The sequence below is a fragment of the Dipodomys merriami genome, unplaced genomic scaffold (assembly GCF_024711535.1).
Source record: "Dipodomys merriami isolate MVZ:Mamm:240054 unplaced genomic scaffold, mDipMer1.0.p SCAF_19, whole genome shotgun sequence".
Lineage (NCBI taxonomy): Eukaryota > Metazoa > Chordata > Mammalia > Rodentia > Heteromyidae > Dipodomys > Dipodomys merriami.
Genome location: NW_027203270.1, coordinates 4,961,127 through 4,986,736, shown reverse-complemented (window position 1 = coordinate 4,986,736; position 25,610 = coordinate 4,961,127). Strand labels below are relative to the sequence as shown.

At 37.8% G+C, this 25,610-nt stretch overlaps 1 protein-coding gene across 1 annotated transcript in view; it reads right to left on the bottom strand.

Annotated features, from left to right (window-relative positions):
• Window positions 1-25,610, bottom strand: part of Vmp1 (vacuole membrane protein 1) — a 104,032-nt gene that overhangs the window by 54,905 nt on the left and 23,517 nt on the right. The window contains exons 2-5 of the mRNA XM_070027055.1: window positions 20,309-20,410; window positions 18,036-18,171; window positions 16,994-17,084; window positions 14,707-14,817 (exon numbers count right to left, since the gene is read on the bottom strand). Of these exons, the coding sequence (XP_069883156.1) occupies window positions 14,707-14,817; window positions 16,994-17,084; window positions 18,036-18,171; window positions 20,309-20,384 (414 nt within the window). The 5' untranslated portion in view covers window positions 20,385-20,410. The remainder of the gene's footprint in view (window positions 1-14,706; window positions 14,818-16,993; window positions 17,085-18,035; window positions 18,172-20,308; window positions 20,411-25,610) is intronic.

Sequence of the window (25,610 nt, the reverse complement as noted above, 5' to 3'; positions counted from 1 at the left end):
ACACTCCAAGTGTTTGTTTTTTCTTTTCTTTTTAAATCCTAGGCCCTCATATATCCTAGGCAACGACTCAACTACTGCTAAAGCCCTCATTCCCATTCCAGTTTTTGCATTAAATACCTAGTTATTAAACACTAAAATGAACTCTTCATAGTGTTTTTTACTGTTTTATACAGATTCTACTGTCTCTTCTGTCTACACACCTCTGGTAACATTTTTTTTTTTTTTGCTTGAACTCTGGGCCTGGGCGTTGTCCCTCAGCTCTTTAGCTCAAGGCGAGCGCTCTACCACTTGAGCTACAGCGCCACTTCCGGTTTTTTGGTGGTTTATTGGAGATAGGAGTCTCACGGTCTTTCTTGCCCGGGCTGGCTTTGAACCGCGATCCTCAGATCTCAGCCTCCTGAGTAGCTAGGATTACAGGCGTGAGCCACCAGCGCCCGGCTTCTAGTAACATTTTTTGTCATGCATATCTCTTGTAACAAATTGTTTTGTCTTTTATCTGAAAGTTTTTTTTGTTGTTGTTGTTGTGTTTTATTTTTTGCTAGTCCCAGGGCTTGAACTCAGGGCCTGGGCACTGCCCCAGAGCTTATTTGGCTCAAGGCTAGCACTCTACCATTTGAGCCACAATGCCACTTCCAGCTTTTTCTCTGTATGCGGTACTGAGGAATTGAACCCAGGGCTTCGTGCATGCTAGGCAAACACTCTACCACTAAGCCACATTCCAAGCCCTGAAAGTGTTCTTATTTCTTCGTAATTTCTTCTTTTTTTTTTTAATATAGTAATGGGTTTGAACTCAGAGGGCCTTGCACTTGCTAGGCAGGCACTCTGCCTGTTAAGCCATACCACAAGCTTTTTTTGCTTTAGTGATTTTTCAGATACAGTCTCATACTTCTTTTTTTGCCCATGTAGGTGTCAGACCCCCAGTTCCCTACCTATGCTACCTGTGTATCTGGGATAACAGGTGAGAATAAGGTGTTAGTAACTTTTTGCCCCAGCTGGTCCATGACAGTTAAAGTCATGATCTCAGATATGCTAACCTTATTTTTACATGTTTGCAAGTGACTTAACAGCAATGGCTAAATTAGTTATCCTGTTAATTTACCTCCAAAGGTAATTAATTCATTTATATGCTTATTTATTTTTATTTTTTATGAGTCCTGGGGCTTGAACTCAGGGCCTGGGTGCTGTCCCTAAGCTTTATTGCTAAAGGCTAATGTTCTACCACTTTGAGCCAAAGCTCTACTTTTGATGTTTTTTGGTGATTAATTGAAGATAAGAGTCTCACAGACTTTCCTGCCCACGCTGGCTTACAACTGTGATCCTCAGGAGCTGGGGAGGTGGCTCAGTGGTAGAGTGCTTGTCTTGCATGCATGAGGGCCTGGGTTCGATTCCTCAGCACCACATAAGCACAAAAAGCCAGAAGTGGCGCCATGGCTCAAGTGGTACAGTGCTAGCCTTGAGCTGAAGAACTGAGGGACAATGCCCAGGCCAAGTTTAAGCCCTACAACTGGGAAAAAAACCCAAAACATTGCAATCCTCAGATCTCTGCATCCTGAATAGCTAGGATTATAAACGTGAGCCATCTGCATCCCGCTCTCATTTTATTTTATTTTATTTTTTGGTCCGGTCGTGGGGACTGAACTCTGGGCCTGGACACTGTCCCTCAGCTTTTTCAGCTCAAGGCTAGCGCTCTACCACCTGAGCCACAGCACCACTTCCGGCTTTTTACTTTTTGCTTATGTGGGGCTGAGGAATCGAACCCAGGGCCTCATGCATGCAAGGCAAGCGCTCTACCACTGAGCCACCTTCCCAGCCCCTCATTTTATTTTTGAAATACATTTTTCCTGGGTGCATTGTCCTTTGGATTGCATAAATTCGAATGAAAAATCCTACCTGTTTTTCTCTATAGATAATATGTTGTCCTATTTTCTCCTTATTGAGTTATAGCAATTTGATGATGATGTGACTGTGATGATTGTCAGCAATTCAATTACATTTTATTTCATTTCATTTACTAGCCAGGCTAATCATGAGCTCTTGATCCTCCTACCTCTGCCTCCCAGGTGTCTGGATTATAGACATGTATTTACCATACCAGGTTTTATTCGAATATGTATAATGTTACTAGTATACACTGTCTTGATTTGAATGTTATGTCCAGTGAATAGGGATTTCAATTTGTTTAAAAGCTGTATTATAGAATCTAAAATAATATCATATCAAAATGATAAAGTTGAATAAATGAATTATATGAATAAATTCCAATTTCTATATAGAGTTGAATAAAGCCATAAAAAATACTCAAGTTTCTTACTTTTCAAGCCTACTCAGTTTGACCTTCAGAATATAGTAACACTTAACTTTCTTTGAATTGGTAATTCAATTTTTGTATTTATAGTATTCAACAATAATATAACCTCTACTGGCCATACAATACCATGAAAAGAAAAATAAGGGAATCTTTGCACTCAGTTTTATAGAAGCAAGAAGACAAACAGCAATAAATATATACTGTAAACTTTGAGATACGTTTCTGTGGTAGCAGAGAAGAGAAGAACCTAACCCGCTATAGGAAAGTTTGGGAAGGCTCTCCAGAGAGAAAGAAAGTTGAGTCCTAAAGGTTGAGTAGGAGTTATCTGAATAAGTATGTATATGTTATATGTTATGGGTATTTGTTGATCATAGATACACTCCAAGCATATAAAACTCTGAATTTGAAAAATATTTTGACTATTGCTTGGAGCCTGTCTTTGGATCATAGATTACTTTCATCTCCCTTACTCCTTCCTTTGCACAGAGATAGTCTGCAGACAGAAAGCTCCTTAAGATTTTCTCCTTTACAAATGAAATTATTCTATGTATGTTGCTCAGTTTCCTGGTTGTTAAAAGAGTTGAAGACTAGTATCCCCTGCTTCATGCTCTGCGGCCAAAACCCTTCACCTGCATACTAGAGATTATAAGTTGTTTCCATGAGGTTAGAACCAACTGCTTATTTAATGGTCCTTGTAACTGGTAACCTTTCCTATTTATACTGTATGGATTTATGGCTCTACCCCATTTGTTCATGTTATATGTATAAAATGTGATTTTTTTCACATATAATTCATCATAGAATTGTACTTTTTTAGGAAGTACATTTAAAAGATAGTTTGAGGGCTAAAGGTATATAACTGTAGAGTGCTTGCTTAGCATGTGTTGTAAGGACCTTGAGTTTGATCACAGTACTACAAAAAGGAAAGTAAATATGTAGCGATTCTAAAGTTATTTTAATCACAATTACTTTTGTTTGGTTTTTATATAAACTTATTAAAAATTATTATTATTATTTAGGAACCATTAAGCTATATTTTTATAAAAAGAACTCAAGATTTCCTACCAGATAATGTAGTTCAAAATAAAACATCAAGCCATAGGCAAAAAAGTCTTGAGAATGAACAAAGGACAGGAAATTGAGTTGTTAGTGTTCATTTTGTTTGGGAACCAGCACATCTGCTTCTAAGGCTGAGTAATCATGACTTAATAGTGTGGTTACGGAAAGTATATATCACTTTGAGTGAATTAACAGTGTTCTTTAAGGAGAAGATTCTCAGATTGTTGAAAAATCCCTTTTTAGGACACTAAAATTAAGACTTTGTTGGGGAATATATTTACTCTGTTCATGGTACATTTTTTTCATCTATATTTTAGAACAGAAATATATCCCTTCTTGTATATCTCAAAAATAAATTTATCTGTCTTCACCTGGGAGTAAACTCAGGATTCTTTATCTGATCATTGTAAGTGTATGGTAAGAATTTTTTTTTTTTTTGTCGGTCGTGGGGCTTGAACTCTGGGCCTGGGTGCTGTCCCTCAGCTCTTCAGCTCAAGGCGAGCGCTCTACCACTTGAGCTACAGCGCCACTTCCGGTTTTCTGGTGGTTTATTGGAGATAGGAGTCTCACGGTCTCTCCTGCCCGGGCTGGCTTTGAACCGCGATCCTTAGATCTCAGCCTCCTGAGTAGCTAGGATTACAGGCGTGAGCCACCAGCGCCCGGCTGGTAGGAAATTTTTTACTAACTGGTTATTCTAAATATTATATACTTTAAACTCAAGATTTTTGTTTTGGTAGATCAGAAAATAATTTTCCCAACTATGAAATCTCCTATGAAAAATGTTCAAAAGAAAATATCACTTAATTTTTCTATATTTTAAAACCTTAAATATTAATGCTGAAGCATTCTTTTCTTTTTTTGAGGTGGGGGAGTTGGTCATGGTGCTTGAGTTTTCATCTCAGGGTCTGGGCACTGTTCCTGAGCTTTTATGCTCAAGGCTAGTACTCTACCATTTGAACTCGAACTTCACTTCTGGTTTTCTGGTGGTTAATTAGAAATAAGAGTATCAGACTTTCTAACCCAACCTGGCTTTGAACTGAAATCCTTAGATCTCAGCCTCTGAGTAGGTAGGATTATATAAATGAACCACTGACACCTGGCCTTAGAACTTCATTTTTTAAGATTTTTTTAACACAGGGCTGGGAAGGTGGCTCAGTGGTTGAGTGCTTGCCTTGCATGCTTGAGGCCCTGGGTTCGATTCCTCAGCACCACATAAGCAGAAAATATAAAAAAGCCGGAAGTGGCACTGTGGCTCAAGTGGTAGAGTGCTAGCCTTGAGCTGAAGAGCTGAGGGACAGTGCCCAGGCCCAGAGTTCAGGCCCCACGACTGGATCCACAAAAAAAAAAAAAAAAAATATTTTTTACACAGTATTTAGGAATGAATATAGCTTAGATTTGTAAGTATCTTTCATATTAATATGATAACAAAAAAGTGATTATACCAGTGGGCTTTTTGTAATATTTTATTTTCCATCACTATGTCTTACATTCTTGGCTTTTTGGGAGGAGGAAGACTAGTTTGAACTCGTCATCATGCTTGCTCAGTTGTCACTCTACTACTCAGTTCATTTTTGCTGATTATTATTTGAGATTGTGTTTCATAAACTTTCCTGCCCAGCCCTAGCCTTCCTAGTCCAGTCTTTTGAAGAGCTAGATTACAGGCGTGAGTGACCAGCACCGTATTTATTCTTAGCTCTTGATCCACAAATTCTTTTACCTGTTAATCTTAAAAGTCTCTTACACTAATGCCATTTTTCTTTTGCCTCACTTTATGAAAAGTTAATAGAGAAATATTTAACAGAAATGTTAAGATTCAGAAATATTCCCACTATATGATTAGTAAGTCTTTGTAATTCTAAAGTATTTTTTTTTTTTTTGGGTCCTGTCCTGGGGCCTGGACTCTGGACCTGGGCACTGTCCCTCAGCTCTTCAGCTCAAGGCTAGCGCTCTACCACTTGAGCCACAGCGCCACTTCCGGCTTTTTTCTTTTTGCTTATGTGGTGCTAAGGAATTGAACCCAGGGCCTCAGGCATGCAAGGCAAGCGCTCTACCACCTTCCTAGCCCTAAAGTATTTTTCTTATAGAAACTAATAGCTAATATATTCTAAAAGATTTCTGTAGTAAGTAAATTTGAGGGGAAGGTGCTGGTAATGGGGCTTGAATTCAGTACTTACGCTTTCAGTCAGCTGTTGTTTTGCTTTTGATATAACTAGTTTTTTATGAAAACCCAGGGATTTATATTTTAATCAACCCCCTGTTGATTCTCCTGCAGCTATCTTATCCTGTGGATTTTAGAAACTACTGTTTTGTATTGTTTTGTTTTGTTTTAATGTGTCTTGGGGCTTGAACTCACTGTCTGGTTGCTTTTTTGTTCAAGACCAGCACTCTGTCTCTTGAGCCACAGCTCCACTTCCAACTATTTTTCTGTTTGTTTGGTTTTGTCTTGTCAGGCCTGGGACTTGAAACTCTGGGCCTGGGCTCTGTCCCTCAGCTCTTCACCTCAAGGCTAGTGCTCTACCACTTGAGCCACAGCGCCACTTCTGGTTTTCTGGTAGTTAATTGGAGATAGAGTCTCACGGACTTTACTGCCAAGGCTGACTTTGAACCGTGATCCTCATATCTCAGCCTCCTGAGTAGCTAAGATTAGGGGCATGAAACACCAATATCTGGCTTGGAATTACTGTTTTTTAGATTTGTTACACACTGGGTGCTGGTGGCTCATGCCTATAATCCTAGCTACTTGGGAGGCTGATATTTGAGGATCACAGTTCAAAGCCAAGGGGACAGGAAAGTCTCTGAAACTATCTCCAATTACCAGGAAAGCAGAAGTAGTGCTGTGGCTCAAACTGGTGGAGCATTAGCTTTGAGCAGAAAGAGCTCAGGGTCAACAACAACAAATAGTTATCACACATCTAAGTATACACACACACACACACACACACACACACACACACACTCAGGGACAACAACAACAACAACAACAACAACAGTTATCACACATCTAAGTACACACACACACTCTTACTCACATATCCAGGGAAATAGATTTTCTGTCAAAAACACAAATTAAGACCTCTGTGAAGGTTGAAAACAATTCTATTAGTAAAATGACTAAATAGCATGTGCATTACTATTCTATTTCAAACAAAGCATTTTCTGGATTCCAAAATGTTCAAGTTCAAAACTTTCAAGTTACTGTATTTATCCTTTCCTTACATACCTTTTAGCATCCAAGGAACTTAAAAGTTTACATTCATGCTTATGTTACATCAAGAAATACAATCTATAACTCTTGAAATCAAAGAGAGTTTGGGACACCACTGACTTTACTTCAGAGCCATCTTCTAAAAACTAAAAGGAGCATATTAATTAGTTCTAAGCCTAATTTTGTCAAGTCTCTTTATCAACCAAGATAAAGAATACAAAGTAATATTAAGAATGTAAACTATGCCGGCCCAGTGCCCTGTAATCCTAGCTCCAAAGGAGGCTGAGATCTGAGGATCCCGGTTCAAAGCCAGCCTGGGCAGGAAAGTCCGTGACTCTTATCTCCAATAAACCACCAGAAAACCAGAAGTGGATGTGGCTCAAGCACCACAACCAGTCAAAAAAAAAAAAAAAGGAATGTAAACCAGGTGCTGGTGGCTCATGCCTATAATCCTAACTACTCAGGAGGCTGAGATGTGAGGAATCATGGATTGAAGTCATCATAGCCAGAAAAAGTCTGTGATACTTTTTTTTTTGTGGGGGTCTGGTCGTGGGGCCTGAACTCTGGGCCTGGGCACTGTCCCTCCGCTCTTCAGCTCAAGGCTAGCGTACTACTAATACTTGAGCCACGGCGTCACTTCTGGTTTTTTTTCTTTTTGCTTATGTGGTGCTGAGGAATCAAACCCAGGGCCTCATGCACGCAAGGCAAGCTCTCTACCACTGAGCCACCTTCCCAGCCCTTGTTATACTCTTATCTCCAAAAAAATACTTAAAAAAAAAAAAAAAGCTGAAAGTTGAGCTGTGGCTCAAATGGTAGAGTACTAGGTCTGTGCAAAAAAGCTCAGAGACAGCACCCAGGCCCTGAGTTCAAGCCCCAGGACTGGCACCAAAAAGATTAAAAATGTAGTGTGCTGTGTATGAATATATTTTTTAATAAGGCAGACAAACAAGAGACAGACAGGCATTTTTCCATGCCAAAGCAGTTCCTTCACAACTGATAAAGCATTCTTAAAGACTGGAGTTGTTTGCACAACATCTGTAACGTCAATTCATAGCCTAATCCACCATCTATATTCAGAAGTCAAGTAAGATTCCCAAAGGCAAAATTTCCAATTTGTTTTGTCTGGAAAGTTCAGGGTAAAGGTAATAAAACCAAGACTCCTCTGCTGATTCACTGGGAAAACATGTGTTTGCCTCACTCCTTCACTAGGAACAAAAGGAGTCAGTGGTTAGTCTGGAATGTGATTCATTGGGAATATCTGGATGATAAATAAATGAAAGAAGATGATAAATGGCTGCCTGTAGGGCTTGCCAAAGCATTTTCCCCCCATCAGTTGAGGGCCTTGAACTAGGCCTAGGCACTGTCTCTGAGTTCTTTTGCTCAAGGCTGGCACTACCACTGTGAGCCACAGTACTACTACTGAGTTTTGACCAGTTAGCTGGAGATAGAGTCTCACAGGGACTTTTTTGCACCAGCTGGCTTTGAACGATGATCCTCAGATCTCAGCTCCCTAAGAGGCTAGGGTTACAGGCACATGAGGCACTGGCACCCAACCTTTTTTTTTTTAATAAGAGAAAAGATTTTGACTTTTTTAGGACTTCAGAAACCCTTTTTCATACATAGGAATTCTACTCCTCAAGTTTTTACACCATTGTTTTCATCAGTATCAAAAAACAACTTATTTAGCATTATGGTCCATAGCAATAATTCTAGAAGGCTAGAGTATAAAACTACTGCTTCCAAGTGAGCCCTGAAAAGTTGACCTGCTGCTCATACTTTGTAAAGATTCAAGTCACACCTCTTATCCCTCTCTATAAAAATGCCCAGTTTATTGCAGTTAGATACATTGGGTTTTCTAAATCCATTAGCAATTTCATAGGTATAAAATTCCATCTCATCTTTCTCATTTAATAAAATGCCTAAGAATATAATAATGTCTGTGTTATCACAGAGCAAGAATATAAGATCACAGAATAAAATGCATAAATAGAAAACAAAAGTATAAATTCTGTAGTATCTGATTATGATCCAAGTTACAGTGTATTATTTTAAGCCATTTTTATTACACTGGATTAACCCATATCTTGTAAAGGTATGTTTTATCTTTCTTTAAACAAATAACCAGACTGGAGGCATGGCTCAAGTGGTACAGTGTCAGCCTTGAGGAAAAAGGCAAGTGAGAGTGTAAGGCCCTGAATTGTTTTTTTGTTTTTGGTGCTGGAGCTTGATCTCAGGGATTGGATACTGTCCCTTAGTTTTTTTGCTCAAGCTTGGAGCCCTATAGCTTGAACCACAACTCTACTTCCAGCTCTTTGGAGGTTAATTGGAGATAAGAGTATCACCAACTTTTCTGCTTAGGCTGATTTTGGAACCCTGATCCTCAGATCTCATCTCAGCCCCTCCTGAGGATTACAGGCATTGAGCCACTGGCACCCTACTTAAAAATTGTTTTCCCAAAAACAATTGTATCAACAATAATTATGTGATATTTTGTTACATTTATACATTGTAGACTGGTCAACTGAAGATGTTTAGGCTATGTATCATTTCAAAGATCTATTATTAAACCTTAGCAATTTGGTCACAAGGCTCTTCTAAGTGTTCAGGAGCAATGGACTACATATTAACAAAGATAATTATTTTAAAAGGTTATGAGCTGGATGCCAGTAGTTCACACCTATAACCCTAGCTATAATCTATCTGGAGGATCACAGTCAGTCTAGAGAAAAAAAGCTTGTGAGTCTCTGTCCCCAAAATAACCAGAAAAAAAGCAAGGGGTTAGAGGCACAGCTCAAATGGTAAGAGTGCTATGTTGCCAAGAAAGTGGAACAAGTGAGCAAGTATGAAGGTCCTGAGTTCAAATCCTCAGTACTAGAAAAGAAAAAAAAATCAAAATTGTTCAAAGTTTATACCTATCAAAATAAACTTAAATGGAGTTTTTTTAATCTTTCATTTAGAACACATTAATAATAGTGACTTAAAAGCAGGAAATTATCCAGTCTGCATACCTCTTTCACTTGGCAAAAACCCAGACCTGGAGATCTTGACTTCTTCTTTTGATGTGTTGGTACTCATAAGAGTTAAAACATGAGTCATTACTTGGGAAAAGAGCTAGTCTGCTCCCATCAAACAAAAGGCAAACATATCTTTTTCTCAGAAGGGCCTGTTGCTCTTCCCACAAGAGCCCTGAGTCACTACATGCTTATAGCCACAGTCATCAGCCTATAGAAATCAACATTAAGTCATACCAGAACCTGAAGTTTTGGCAATTTCCTCCTTCTTTTGTCTTAAAGGAAGATACATAGATAAGCAAGGAAGCATTAATAACAAGTCAAACAGAAATGATAGTGATAACGTTTGCTAACAGTTTTTCTGTGTGTAAGTGTGTCAGTCCTAGGGCTTAAATTCAGAGCATGGGCACTATCCCTGAGCTTTTTTGCTCAAGGCTAGCATTATACCACTTGAACCACAGCTTTACTTCTGGCTTTTTGGGGGAAGTTGAGATAAAAGTTTCACAGACTTTCCTGCCTGGACTGGCTTTGAACTACAATCCTTAGATCTCAGCTTTCTGAGTTACTAGAATTAGAGGTATGAGCCACTGGTTCCCAGCCCTAATTCTTAAAATAAACAAACCCCTCTCATTTGCATTCCTAAATTTGAGAAAATCCAATGGTCAAAATATGTGAAAGAGAAATATTGTCAAACATATTCAGTCTTCTATTTATAGTCAAGAGTTTGGATGCTTTTAAAAATTACAAAGTAAATATTGATAATCTTCTATTCTTCACTTGTTTAGGAGCTGGGCTTATTTGAAAGGGATATAGTATGTCTTTGTTAAACCTTTCTCCAGGAAATTGCTCCTCCTAGTGTCAAAAACTGCACACACCATACTATATGGGACTGAATTGTTATCCAATGGATCAATTCTGTTTGTCATTATTAAACAGAAGACTTTATAAACCATTAATGGAACACATAGTTTAGAAATTGTTCTTTAATCTTATCATAAGAGCTATATTTGAATCATAATATATGTGCACATAAAGGGGTATACTTGAGATACATTTCTTGTTAAGTAGCAAAATTTGTTTTAGCCTAGTTGTTACAGAATTATAAGTACTAATGGTAAATAAATACAGGATCTAATGAGTGCTAGCTTAGCATAAATCTGGCCCAGACTTCAGGAGCTGACATGGAAGAGAAGAGTGATAGCTTAGAATGAAATCTTAGTAGCTTATATTATTTGCCAGGCAAAACTTGCTCACACAGTGATAACATGCTTCCATAAGAAAGAAAAACATGGAAGTGATGCTGTGGCCCAAGTGGTAGGGTGCTCGCCTTGAGCTGAAGAGCTCAGGGACAGCACCAAGGCCCAGAATTCAAGCCCCATAACCAACACGAACATACACACACAAAACAACAACAACAAAAAAAAAACCCAGAAGAATTATAGTTTGCACATGCGATTTACTCCCTAATTGTTGTTTATTAAACTACAATATGGGCAAATCAAAGCACATTGATATTGAATAAAGTGATTAAAAAAAATCACATCTTAAATCATGAAACCTGTTTGTCTAAATTAAGCAAACCCAAATGCTAACCATCTGTTTTAGAGATACACTATTTGGTGAAGCCCAATTATTATTTTATTACAAGAATGACATTTTTTGATTAGCTTTAAGTAGAGTTTTTATAGCACTAGAGATAAAGGGCTGTTAACAAACATAGTTTAGTAACAGTAACAAATGGACATATGATTAGTCTGAGGCATTATCCTGTAAACATATTTTTTTGTGTAGATTCAGTTCGTAACATTTACACAAAGCACAATGTAAGGGTATCTTATTACACTGTAGCACAAAGTAAGAGTATCTGAAGAGGCTAAATCAGAATGATTTTTTGTTTTTTGTTGTTGTTATTTTTTTTTTTTTTGGTGTTGATCCTAGGGCTTGAACTCAGGGCCTGGCTACTATATTTGAGATGTTTGTTTGCTCAAGACTAGCAGTGTACAACTTGAGCCACAGTTTTACTTTCAGCTTTTTTTTTTCCTTAGTAGTTGGAGATAAAGAGTCTCACAGGCGTTCTTGCTTGTGCTGGCCTCAAACTACCATCCTCAGATCTCAGCAAACTAAGTAGCTAGAACTAGACTTGAGTAATCGGTGCCCAGCTAATTTTTTCATTCATATAATCTATGTGAAAACGAATAGAATTTCTGAACTGGCAAGCAGAAGATGAATACTACTGCTGAACACTACTAATATGTCTGACTACTAATATGTTTCTAAGCTAATGCACACACTTTAGTTCGGTTCTACCCTTCCACATGAATGAATGATACATTAACAGAATTTAAAGGTAAATGAGGAAATTTGCAGCAATTATAGTTATCGTTAAGAACACATGCACAAATTTTCAAAAACTAAAAATGTAACTTATTTCCTACTTTTATTTTTTAAAGCCATGTTCAGCATTTTAAATTATGCTATGATTGCCAGGCACTGATGGCTCAAGCCTATAATCCTAGCTACTCAGGCAGGTGAGATCTCAGGATCATGGTGCAAAGCCAGCCCCAGCAGAAAAGTCCCCATGAGACTCTTATCTCTAATTAACTACTCAAAAACTGGAAATGACACTATGGCTCAAGTGGTAGAACGCTAGTGTTGAATATAAAGAGGCTCAGGGACAAAGTTCAGGCCCTGAATTCAAGTCCCACAATGGACAAAAATAAAATAAAAATAAATTATGCTATGACATAGGCTATATTAAAATTAAGTACAAGAAATGGTCATTTTTAGAGTAAGAGCTAAAGCACAGAAATTGCAAATTACTGCTTGCTTAAAAAATTATTGTAAGAGTAATGATACAACCACATACTGTCAATCTTATATGTACTAGGCACTATGCTGAATAATAAAAATGCACTATTTCATTTATTCCTGTAAATAGCCTTTGGAGATAGGTGCTATTATTATCACTTCCATTAATTGTTAATAAACTGGGTTTAAAAGCTAAGCTATTTGCCAAATATTATACAGCTATTAATATTGGAATACATTCCAGCCCAGCTATTCTATGAATATTCTGAATAATCTAAATATTCTCTACTTCCTCTAATGATAGGAATCTGTATATATATGTATACGTGTGTGTGTATATACATTTCCCCTCCCCAGTACCAAGGTTTGAACTCAGGGCATTTTGCTTGCTGAGCTAGCTTGCCTGGCTAGCACTCTAGTACTTGAGTCATGCTTCCAGCCTGACCTTATTTTTGGCGGTTGTGGGGCTTGAAGCCAGGCACTGTCCCTGAGTTCTTCAGCTCAAAGCTAGTGCTCTACCACCTGCATCACAGTGCCACTTCCAGTATTCTGGTGGTTAATTGGAGATAAGAGTCTCATGGACTTTACTGCCTGAGCTGGCTTTGAAGGGCAATCTTCAGATCTAAGCCTCCTGAGTAGCTAGGATTACAGGCGTGAGCCACCAGCGCCTGCCTGGCTCAGCCTGACTTTTTACTTGTCACTCTGGAGTTGGAGTTTCTCAGTCTTTTGTGCCCAGGCTTCCTTTGATCCTCTCCATCTTAACTTACTGAGTAGCTAGGACTACTGGTTACTAGTAATGTGAGCCACTAATGCACTGCTTGCATATTTTTTATTTGTTTTTCCAGTGCTAGGAATCAAATTCTGGGCTTTGTACATGCTAGGCAAGTTTTCTACCATGGAGCCCAGCATATTCCCAGCCCAGCATATTCTCGAATATTAATGAAAAGAGGGAACTATTCTTACCACTGAACCTGACACTGGGCATGCTATGGGAGTTATATCCTACATGTAAATATGTAGGTCACAATGGTAAAAGGGTGGTAACTGCTGAACTAATGAATATATGTGGAAAACTATTAAGAAAAGTATTTTCACTCACATGTACTAATTGATCTTATATTGACAAAATTAATAGGCATAAATATGAAAATAATAGAATATGTCTATAAACTAAGTAGAGCCATTCTGTTTTTCACTGAAGTTGCTCTAAATATATATTTATCCAAAACAGAACCTGCAAATATAGTACGATGTATTGTTTGTACTAGCAATGCCACCTAGTGGTGGCCAAATATAGGCACAGTTCAAAACAGTTTCAGAAGAGCCGTTTTAAAAATAATTGATTACAGTACTTTACAGAAAGTGACGAATGCTATCAATTCCTTTTTAATTGTTTGCCAGAAAAAAATTGTTGTACTTACAGACATACTAGTCAAGTCTAGTGTTTTGAGATTTACAGATATTCTGAAGCCCATTTACTAAGCATTAAAATTACCAGAATTTACAAGTGTGAAGCCTGAGTTCAAACTCCAGAACCACAAAAACAAACAAACAAAATAGATAAATGAATGAATGAACAAATGAATCCAACAAACCAACTATAAAATTATAAAATTAGCAGAACAAACCGACTAACTTCTGGGTCCAATTAGCTATGAACTATGAAACAATCAGCTAGAAATGTGTCATTCAATGGTAGAGCACAAGGCTGTCATATGTAAGACTCTGAGTTCAATTCCCAGTAGTGAAACAAAAAACAAAATAAAAGAATACCAAAATACCCATCCCAGTGCATGTGTGGCATCTGTGGACCCAAATCTCTTTTGATGAACAAGTATACAAATTATAAACCTTACATGTAATTAATTAACATTAATTTCAACTACTAAAATAATAATTGTATAAGCAACAGAATCATTACTCAAAATCTGGAGGGCAGAAAAAGTTCCTGACTAATTTAAATTTATAACATTATTTGTTTAACTGGTTATTTTTCTTGTCTCTTTTTAAATCCTCAGGAAAGTCACACAAATTCCAAACCAAACTTAAAAGTAATGATAAGAAACTGGAAGAGAGGAAGGGAAGGGGTAACACTGTCCAAAAAGAAATGCACTCATTACCTGACGTATGTAACTGTAACCCCTTGGTACACCACCTTTACAGTAACAATTTAAAAAAAATATATATATATTTTTTAAAATAATGATTTGAGGATCTGGATGCTTGCAAAACACAATCCTAAGATTTTAACTTCTGAAGTAAAAGCCTCAATAAGAAGAAAAATCTCATTTTTGTTCATTAAAGGAAGTTCTTACCAGATAAAGCAGAAAGGTATGCAGCCCTGTTCCAAGCCCAACAGAGGACAAAATCCCCAAGCCTATCCAATAGGCATACAAAAGGAACTGTTTCTCTATACGTTGCACATACTGAAAAACAAAAGGGATGAGATAAAAAACAGATGTTTACACAGCCATGTGATATGTACATACTATTGACAAAATTAAACAAACTGTTAAAATAAGTTTCAATTAGGGAGAAAGTATTAAGAATAAAATCTTTACAAAGAAGCCTAATATTTTAGTATAAGACAGCAAGATGAGGGGAAATTATATATACCTGAAATAAAGCTGACATAGCAAAACAGCAAAGTCGGGCCCTAGTGGCTCACACCTGTACTTCTAGCTACTCAGGATGAGGAGATCTGAGGATTTTGGTTCAGGCAGGAAAGTCCAAATAAACCACCAAACCAAACCAAACAAAACTGGAAGTAGAACTGTGGCACAATGTGGTAGAGCATTAACCTTGAGCATAAAGGTCCAGGGACAGTGCCCAGGCATTGACTTCAAGCCCCATGATCGACAAAAAAAAAAAAAAAGAATTAAAAATTTGGAGCTATCTACAACTTACAAAATTTTATGTAACAAAATATATAGTAGTAGGAAAGGGGTGATTATATAATATTTGTGAATCTAATACATTTTTTCAGTAAAAAAAATTTGTATATTTAAGACCAGTATGTTTTCCAAAAGAGCAAAATGAAGTCTAGCGAGAAACTTGTTGAAGAAATATAGACTTATTTCTAGAGAAGTTTTCCAGTTTGGGTAAGGATACTCAGAAAGCTATTTCATCACAAATTCTTAGTAAATGCATAAAAATTATTTAAAAGGAAGGGGTGGGATTGGGAAAGATGTGGAAGAATGATAGAAGGGGTGACATCAATCTAGATGCATTGTACTTGAAATGCATATAAAACTATAAAAACTATAAAACCCGGGGCTGGGAAGGTGGCTCAGTGGTAGAGCGCTTGCCTTGCATGCTCGAGGCCCTGGGTTCAATTCCTCAGCACCACATAAGCAAAAAGAAAAAAGCCGGAAGTGGCACTGTGGCTCAAGTGGTAGAGCGCTAGCCTTGAGCTTAAGAGCTGAGGGACAGCGCCCAGGCCCAGAGGTTCAGGCCCCATGACCGGCCATTAAAAACAAAACAAAACAAAACAAACAAAAAAAACTATAAAACCCCAAAAGTAAATTGCTTCAAATATAAAACAATTACCACTTTAGAAGCATTTCTTCTTATAGCAGATTAATAATGTTTATTTAATGTAAGGTAGTAACAAAATTTCCTATTTTTCCATTAGGAATACATTTATAGACTTCAAGCAAGAGAACTTAATTTTTCATACAAATAAAACCTAACCCTCAATTCAGGACAAGTCCCATCTATTTGAATATATCATACAAGGTATAGTGTAAGTTGGGTGTTAAAGTGGCTTACTCTAGTGGCTTAATTCTGGCTATTTGAAAGGCTAAGAATGAAAGGATTGTGGTTTGAGGTCAGATGGGGCAGAAAAGTTAGTGAAGCCCATTGCCCATTGATAGCTGGGCACAGCCTTGTGCACCTATCATTCCTAAGGTAGGTGGGAGGCTGAGATCAGGCCAGATTAGATAGAAAAACTCTGTGAGACTGTTTCATGGAGTGAAGCTGGACACATTAGTTTGAACCTGTGAACCCAGCAATGCTGAGAAACCTAAAGCAGGTGGATCAAAGCAAAAGCCAGATAATCAAGACTTTGGCAGAGATGAAAGGATTTATGCTGCTTTGACTGAATGGTTTTAAAAGGCATTAACCCTGGGACTCTGGCTCACTCCTATAATCCTAGTTACTCAGGAGGCTGAGATCTGAGGCTCATGGTTCAAAGTCAGCCCAGGAAGGACAGGTCTGTGAGACTCTTACCACCAATTAGCCAACAAAAAGCCAGAAGTGAAGCTGTAGCTCAAGTGGCAGAGCACTACCTTTGAGCAAAAAAAGCTCAGGGGCAGTGCCCAGGTCATGACTGGTAAAAAAAGAAAATAATAACAACAACAAAAGAAAAACACATAAAGCTTGGCTTAATAGGAGAATGCTTGCCTAACAAGCACAAGGCCCTGAGTTCAAGTCCTGGTACAGTGAAAAAAATTAAGATATCAGTTATGAGAAATTAAAAATACAAACCTAATTCTTAAAATGTTGAGTGTAGAAAAATCTATAATGCATTTATTCCATTCTGAAACTTTCTGGGGTCAACAGAATGTGTAAGACTAGAAAAAAACTTGCTAAATCTCTTACCTGTTGATGTGCTCCTTCAACATAATACGTAGCTATGAGCACAGCAAGCAGCAGTAAAAAAGACACCACAAGGCTTTGACGATGCCATAATCTTAAAAAACAAATTAAAGAATAAAAATAAAATCTCACATGTATCTCACTTTGAGGAACAAACCACCATTCTCAACATAATTATTAAAGCAGACTTGGGGATAAAGGAAGGATTCAAAGAAAGACTTCTGAGCGTAGAACCTATTCTATCAAAAACCCCATTATAGCCTTTTACAAGTCTAATCTTGTCTACATTTTAAATTGTAAATGAAACAGCACTGACATTCAGTCAGAGGCACTGAGCCAGAAATCTTTAGTGCTTTTAGCAAGTTCAAGACACTTAACCTATTCTATTAACCTAACCTATACTTATTTTGGTTCTTCATGTTGTTCCTAAATGAGCTGAACATGTTTTAAAATATTTTATAAAACTTAAGTACAATAAAAGTATATGATAATAATATAGATAACTTTGTGTGGTAATAGTACAGATAACTTGGAAGGCAAGCAAAAAAATTATAGGATGTGTAAAGTTCAACTTGCTTATGATATCTGAAACAGGGTTTATAAGTACTAAGTTTAAAGACAGAAGACATTATCATGGTAGAGTCCTTCTTCCTTGGTTCAATCTATCAGTAAACTGCCACGTATCCTGAACCTTGTCCTGCGATAGACTCAGTGTATCTAATGTGTACAAGCCTGATTTCTGTTGAGGGCAAATCAGGAGGAAAATTACTATCATATTTTCCCTTGAAAGATTCAACATTAGACAGTAGAAAACTATAAAAGTCCACTAAGCAAATTCCAACATATAGCCTCATCTATTTTTCTTTGAACAAAATTCCCTAATCTGTTTTTTTTCAAAATATAGGAAAGAAAATAAATATGTTCTTATGATAATATTCTAAACTTAATCTACTTTGAGGAAGCAGTTGGCAGGGAGCAGGAGATGATGAGGACTTCTTAAATTAGACAATAGGTTTATATAAAAAAAGAAAAAAAGATTCTTTACTTTGAGGTCCATTCCTTCAAGATTACAAGAGTTTCCAAAGAAAAATACTGCAAGGTAATGAGTGGCTGTCTCCATAGGACAATATTTTGTCTTTCTTCTCGATCCCTCCTCTTCTTTTCATTCACTGATGAGGGATCTGAAAAATATTAGCAGAAATGTTGAAATGGAATTCTTAGCACTCTTTTTTTTTTTGCCAGTCATGGGCCTTGAACTCTGGGCCTGGGCGCTGTCCCTCAACTCTTCAGCTCAAGGCTAGCACTCTACCACTTGAGCCACAGCACTACTTCTGGCTTTTTTCTGCTTATGTGGTACTGAGGAATCGAACCCAGGGCCACATGCATGCAAGCAATCAACCACTGAGCCACCTTCCCAGCCCTCTTAACACTCTTTTTCAAACTAATTATGAATTCATCCATCTTCCTATCCTATACTTGAAAGACTACATATAAAACCTCAAAAGCAGAAGCATGATTCACATGTAGGTCATGAAAGTTTAAACACCAAGAACTAAGGTAAACTGGCACTGGTGGCACACACCTGTAATACTAGCTACTCAGAATTTCTGGCTGAGATTTGAGGATTACAGTTTGAAGTCAGTAGGAAAGTCCCTGAGACTCCTTATCTCCAATTAACCACAGAAAAGCTGGAAGTGAAGCTGTAGCTCAAGTGATATAGTACCAGCCTAGAGCAGAAAAAGCAAGGGAGAGGATCCAGACCTTGAGTTCAAGTCCTACTACCAATACCAAAAAAAAAAAAAAAACTGAATAAAAACAAACAACAACTAAGCTGAGATCACCCCTTCTGTAGAGGAGGCAACCTTTGGAACACAATACTAATGAACAAAAGTGGTCCAGTGTAAGCGTATCTAAACTCTACAACATAAAGCCAAGATTTGTGATCGATTCTTGTAATTTAAGCCTCAGTGGTATTTGCCTTTACATTTGCCTGTCTCTACCCTGTTAGTAGAAAGATGATTGCTATTGAATGAATTTTTTTCTCATGTCTTGGAGAGGGGTGGTACGATGTATGAGTGCTTAAGAGAGGTGTACCCATATCCTAGGTAACCATTAAAGTAAGTCCTTCAATCTTGAAACAGCAACTAGTCCAGACGCATCAATACCTACTAGTTCAGAAAGGAAATGCATAATCATAATTACTACTCTTATTTTGATGCTAGGGATTGAATCTGGGTCCACATGTATGCTATACACGTATTCTACCACTGAATTTCACCCCCAAACTATAGCTATCACTTTTAAATCAGTGTTAAGAGAACAACTGAGGCTACAAAGTTTAAGGACCCCTGCCACTCTCCCAAAACAAAACAAAAACCCACCAGGCTTTCCTTTGCCAGTTCCTCCTTCTGACAGATTAAAAAAAAAAAAAAACCTTTGGGGAGAAAATTAATAATACCAAAAATTTTAGCAGCTGAACAACAGATTTTTAGGAAAGACCAAGTGTGGACTAAGTGCTTCTGCCCAATCTTAACATTATTCTTGTGATTATTTTACTGTCAGAACACAGGTTCTACTCTTTTATGTTACTGGAGGTCTAAATTGGTCCACCTTCTTTCTATAAAAGGTATTATTTGAATTTAACATCATACTACAGATCATACCATAGTTTAGATCTCAAAATGTGAAGGCACACTTCTTAGTTCCAAATCCAGGCTCTGCCAGATATCTTTTTTGGTGCCAGTCCTGCAGCTTGAATTCAGGACCTGGGCCTGATCCTTAGATCTCAGCCTCCTGAGTAGCTAGAATTACAGGCATGAACCACCAGTGCCTGGCAGCCAGGTACCATTTATGTGATCTTGGGCAAGTTAGTTAACATTGCTGTGCTTCAGTTTTCTCTTCTGTAAAGTGGAAGATAACAAGTACCTAGTTTTCAGGGTTAGTATAAGGATTAAGTAAGTTAATATATGTAAAATTCTCAGAAGAGTTGGACATTTAGTAAGACCCTACCTATGATTTGTTATTATTGGTTAACTCTGATGGCTCATGCTGATAATCCTAGACACTTGTGATCAGGAAAATTGAAGTTTGATGACACTGTAGGAAGAAAAGCTCATGAGATCCTGTCATCCTCTATATGATGGTCTAGGGATATGCCTAGGCAGGAAATAAAACCCTATCTTAAAATAACCAGAGCACAATGAGGACAAGGTAGGGAAATGGCTTAGAGGTAGACTGCCTGGCTAGCAAAGAGGCTCTGAGTTCAAATCCCAATCCTGAAAGAAAAAGATTTTGTTATTGCTGCCATCTATATTTTACCTGTAAAATTTCCATTATGCTGTTCCTTGTTCATTGCTACACGTCTCTGGTCACAATTTTTTCCATTCTCTGCCATTTCATGGATCAGTAACTCTTGAGGAGCTAGTATGGCAAAATAAAACCCATCAATACATTATATTTTACTTTGCAGCTGAGATAGAATAAAACTACAGGAATAACATAGCAATATAAATATTTGTATGTTTATACTTTATTTTCTTCTTTTTATAACCAAAATTTGAATGAGTAATTTGTATAAAAATTCTAGCACAATCTAAATGCTTTTAGTTACAAATGAAGGAAATTTATTCACATTAGAGTAAGGATTTCAGGCACTAAAACTCTCAAATATCAATTCAAAATATATCTTTTCATCAGTTCCATCTTTTAAACATTTTTTTGTGTGCCAGTTCTAGGACTTGAACTTAGGGCCTGGGTGTTCTCCCTGAAAGCTAGCACTTCACCTGAGCCACAGCTCCACTTCAGCTTTTTTTTGTTTTTGTTTTGGTAGTTTGTTAGAGTTATGAGTCTCAGGAACTTTCCTGCTCAAACTGGAAATCCTCAGATCTCAGTCTCCTGAGTAGTTTGGATTATAGGCATGAGCTACCAATGCTTGATTATCGTTTAAGTATTTTGTCTTTCATAGTTCTTTCAGTGTTATTAGAGAAAATATAGACTATATTAACAAAGCTATCAGGTATGTTGACTGCTATATTTAAGGCCAAAGATTAGGGGTTTCCTTTTTTTCCCCCCTGTAGGAACTAAGGGTTTAAGCTTAGAGCCTTGTACTCTTGCTTGACTTTTTGCTAATGGCCAGCATTCTACCACTTGAGTCACAGGAGATACTTGATTATTTCCAGCATTTTGCTGGCTAACTGGAGATAAGAGTCTTGAGAATTTGTTCAGACGGACTTTGAACCTCTATCCTCAAATCTCAGCCTCGTGAGTAGCTAGAATTATTGGTAAGAGCCACTGGCACCCAGTTTCATATTAGTTTTCTGTAGGAAACAATGCTATGGAATTAGGCATAGAAAATAAAAATAATTAAATGTTTAAAATACATTAAGTGTACTCTATAACTTTTCATATTATATGTATTATTACCTTAGGATTTTTAAAAAACTTTTTGTAGTTTGGTAATTGAATCCAAGACTACATACATCAGGGATGGGAATGTGGCTTAGTGGTAGAGTGCTTGCCTAGCGCACATGAAGCCCTGGGTTTGATTCCTCAGTACCATATATTCAGAAAAAGTTGTAAGTGGCACTATGGCTAAAGTGGTAGAGTGCTAGCCTTGAGCAAAAGCAGCTCAGGGACAGTGCCCAGACCCTGAGTTCAAGCCCTAGAACTGGCCAAAAAGAAAAAAAAAAGAAAAAGATTACATACATGCTAGACAAAAGCTGTATCACTGAGTTATACACCTAACTCCAATTTTTACTTTAAAACATTGCCATAGATAGCTGAGCACCAGTGGCTTAGGCTTGTAATCCTAGCTACTTGCCCCTGAGTTCAAGCCTTTGTATTGACCATAAAAAAGTCACTTTAATACAACATGCACCAAAATTCAATGACTGTCATGCCTAAAGTACACTTTTCTTGTCAAAAAGTACCTCATTACAATGCTGAGTTCCTTTTTTTTGGTTGGTCGTGGGGCTTGAGGCACTGTCCCTGAGCTCTTCAGCTCAAAGCTAGCACTCTACTACTTCAGCCACAGAGCCATTTCCAATTTTCTAGTGGTTTACTGGAGGCAAGAGTCTCACAGACTTTCTTGCCTAGGCTGGCTTTGAACCATGATCCTCAGATCTCAGCCTCCTGAGTAGCTAGGATTACAGGTGTGAGCCACCAGCGCCTGGCTCAAGCTGAGTTCTTAATGTAACAATAGTATTTTTAATATAGCTTTTCCAGACTTTCCTAAAAAGATAACTGAGAACTAGGGATGTGGCTCAGTAGGAGACTACCTACCTAACATGTAAGAGGCTCTGGGATGGAATCCCAGCACAGAAAAAAAGGTAAATAATAAGAAAGTTGTTATAATTACATTTATGTTACAAAGCACATCATCAAGAAAATAAAGAGGGCTGGGAAGGTGGCTCAGTGGTAGAGTGCTTGCCTTGCATGCATGAGGCCCTGGGTTCGATCACTCAGCACCACATAAGCAGAAAAAGCCGGAAATGGGGCTGACGCTCAAGTGGTAGAGCACTTGCCTTGAGGTGAAGACCTGAGGGACAGCGCCCAGGCCCAGAGTTCAGACCCCATGACCGAACCACTCCCACACACAAAAAAAGAAAATAAGACAACTTACAGAAAGGGAAAAACATTTACAAATAATGTATTTCATGAAATGCTTTTATACAGCTATATAATAAACTTTTATTCTTAATATAAAGCAAATTTAATCTAATTGAAATACAAACAAATGTTATGGGATTTCTCTGAAAATAATATGCTAATAACTAATAAGCATATGTGAAAAAATGCTCAACATCTTTAGCTATCAAAGAAATGCCAATAAAGCACAAAGATAGCCATAAAATATCATAATATGATTCCCATTTATAGGAAGTGTCCAGAAAAGAAATACAGAGTAGGGGCTGGGAAGGTGGCCCAGTGGTAGAGTGCTTGCCTTGCATCCATGAGGCCCTGGGTTGGATTCCTCAGCACCACATAAGCAGAAAAATCTGGTAGTGGTGCTGTGGCTCAAATAGAGCACTATCCTTGAGCTGAAAAGCTGAGAGATGGTGCCCAGGCCCAGAGTTCAGGCCCTATGACCAAAACAAAAACAAAAAAACAGAGTACATAACAGAAGTGGTGATAAGAATATTCTAAAATTGACTGTGGTAACAATAAATAAATGTGAGTATACTAACATTAATTGAATAATGTTTAGTTAGTTCTTTATATCTGTGCTGAGGACCAAACTCAGGGTACGATACATACTGGCCAAATACTCTAAGCATGCCCTGATTTGTACAATTTAAATAGGTGAATTGTATAGTATGCAAATTATACTTCAGTGTTGTTATCTAAGAAAAAAGTCATCAATGGAAACAAAGTATCAAAACATCAAATAGGAAGTGGCGCTGTAGCTCAAGTGGTAGAGCGCTCCCCTTGAGCTGATGAGCTGAGGGACAGCGCCCAGGCCCAGAGTTCAAGCCCCACGACCGACAAAAAAAAAAAAAAAAAAAAAAAAAAAAACATCAAATAGTCATACAGAAAATCATTTTAGTAAATGCTTTTCATTTTCTCTATATTTAATAATAGCTCCAAGCTTAAAGATATTTTCATGATCAAGTAGTTCAATTTTTTATTTTTTTCTGACTCAGTGATAATCTGAATTAAATTAGACTGTGAGTTTTGGGGGAATACTAAGAAGTGCAAAACTTCAAATCCACGGTAAAACAAAAAAAACCCACAATAAGTCATTTTATAAGATATTTATGTAACTTTTCTTATTTTCAATTCAGCAATTATTCTGGCAGTGCTGAACAAACCAAGAGTCTTGTGAATACTAGACCAAGTGCTTTATTACTGAGCTATATACATATACTTTCTGCCTCTTAATTCAACTATCTTAACTAAAGATTATGTATACTAAGAATCACAACAGATTTGTAGTCATCTTATCAAAAGATGATAGTCTAATGTATGCTAGCTGGGACTAGCTTATTAGGTCTAATTATCATTTTGTTTTATTTTGTTTTGACAGTCTTCCCATGTAAATTAGGTTGACTTCAAACTAACTATATAGGCAGGTTAGCTTCAGAACTTTTTATCTCCTGCCTCACTCTCCCAAGTTCAGAGATTATAGATGGGCTTCACATGTCTGGCTCTAACTATAATTATTTCTAATAACTCATGTAAAAGACTATATAAAAGCATACATTTATTCACTGTAAGAGTTTCTTCTTAGCCAGGCACTGGCAGCTCATGCCTGTAATCCTAGCTACTAAGGCTAAGGAGGCTGAGATCTGAGGATCACAGTTCAAAGCTAGCCTGGGCAGGAAAGTCTGTGAGACTCTTATCTCTAAGGGACCACCAGAAAATCGGAAGTGGCACTATGGCTCAAGTGGTAGAGTGCTAACCTTGAGCTGAAGAGCTGAGGGATAACCCCCGCCCTTCCTCCCCCAAGAAGTGAGGCTGTGGCTTAAGTAGTAGAGCACTCTCCTTGAGCTAAAGAGCTCGGGGACAGTGCCAGGCCCAGAGTCCAAGCCCCGTGACTGACAAAAAAGAAAAAAAAAAAAAAAGTTTCCTCTTTTAGATAAAATCCATTTTTGCTGACCTTTGTTTTACTGCCTTCATTTTTCAATGAACAAACAAGCACATCAAAAAATAAAGCACAAGGGGCTAGGAAGGTAGCTCAGTGGTAGAGCGCTTGCCTTGCATGCCGGAGGCCCTGGGTTTGATTCCTCAGCACCACATAAGCAAAAAGAAAAAAGCCAGAAGTGGCACTGTGGCTCAAGTGGTAGAGCGCTAGCCTTGAGCTGAGGGACAGTGCCCAGGCCCAGAGTTCAGGCCCCACGACCGGACCCCCCCCCCAAAAAAAAAAAAGAAAAGAAAAAAAAAGCACAAGTTTCTGTTGGTAAGCCTGGTCTAGTCTGCATGACTTAAAGTTTGAATGTCTAGATTTGCATGCTAGTCTAGCTGTATGATCACGAGCAAATTTCATTTTCTTTTGGCCTTGATTTTCTAGAACTACAAAATGAAGACAATAATTGCCACTTTATTAGGATGATAGTTGGATAAAATAGTGTGCACACATATACATATTTGTGTGTACATTTTTGTACAATTATAAATGTAGGAGGTATATAAAGCAATCAACCTGGAAACTACCTAAACTAGAAAAACAACTTTCAGTACATGTTACTGCTCTTCATTTTCCTAGAAGATTTTAGAGTTTAACAGAACTATGTTTTATTTTATTTTATTTTATTTTATTTTATGGGTCCGGTCGTGGGGCCTGAACTCTGGAACTGGGCGCTGTCCCTCAGCTCTTCAGCTCAAGGCTAGCATTCTACCGCTTGAGCCACAGCACCACTTCCGGCTTTTTTCTTTTTGCTTATGTGGTGCTGAGGAATCGAACCCAGGGCCTCATGCATGCAAGGCAAGCACTCTACCACTGAGCCACCTTCCCAGCCCCAGAACTATGTTTTAATTGAAGCTTAACATGAAATTATTCCATGAAATTTGGATGAGTCTGTAAATCTCTCCAAATCTCAGCTTTTTTTTTTTTTTTGGGGGGTGGGGGGTGGGTCATGAGGCCTGAACTCTGGGCCTGGGCACTGTCCCTCAGCTCTTCAAC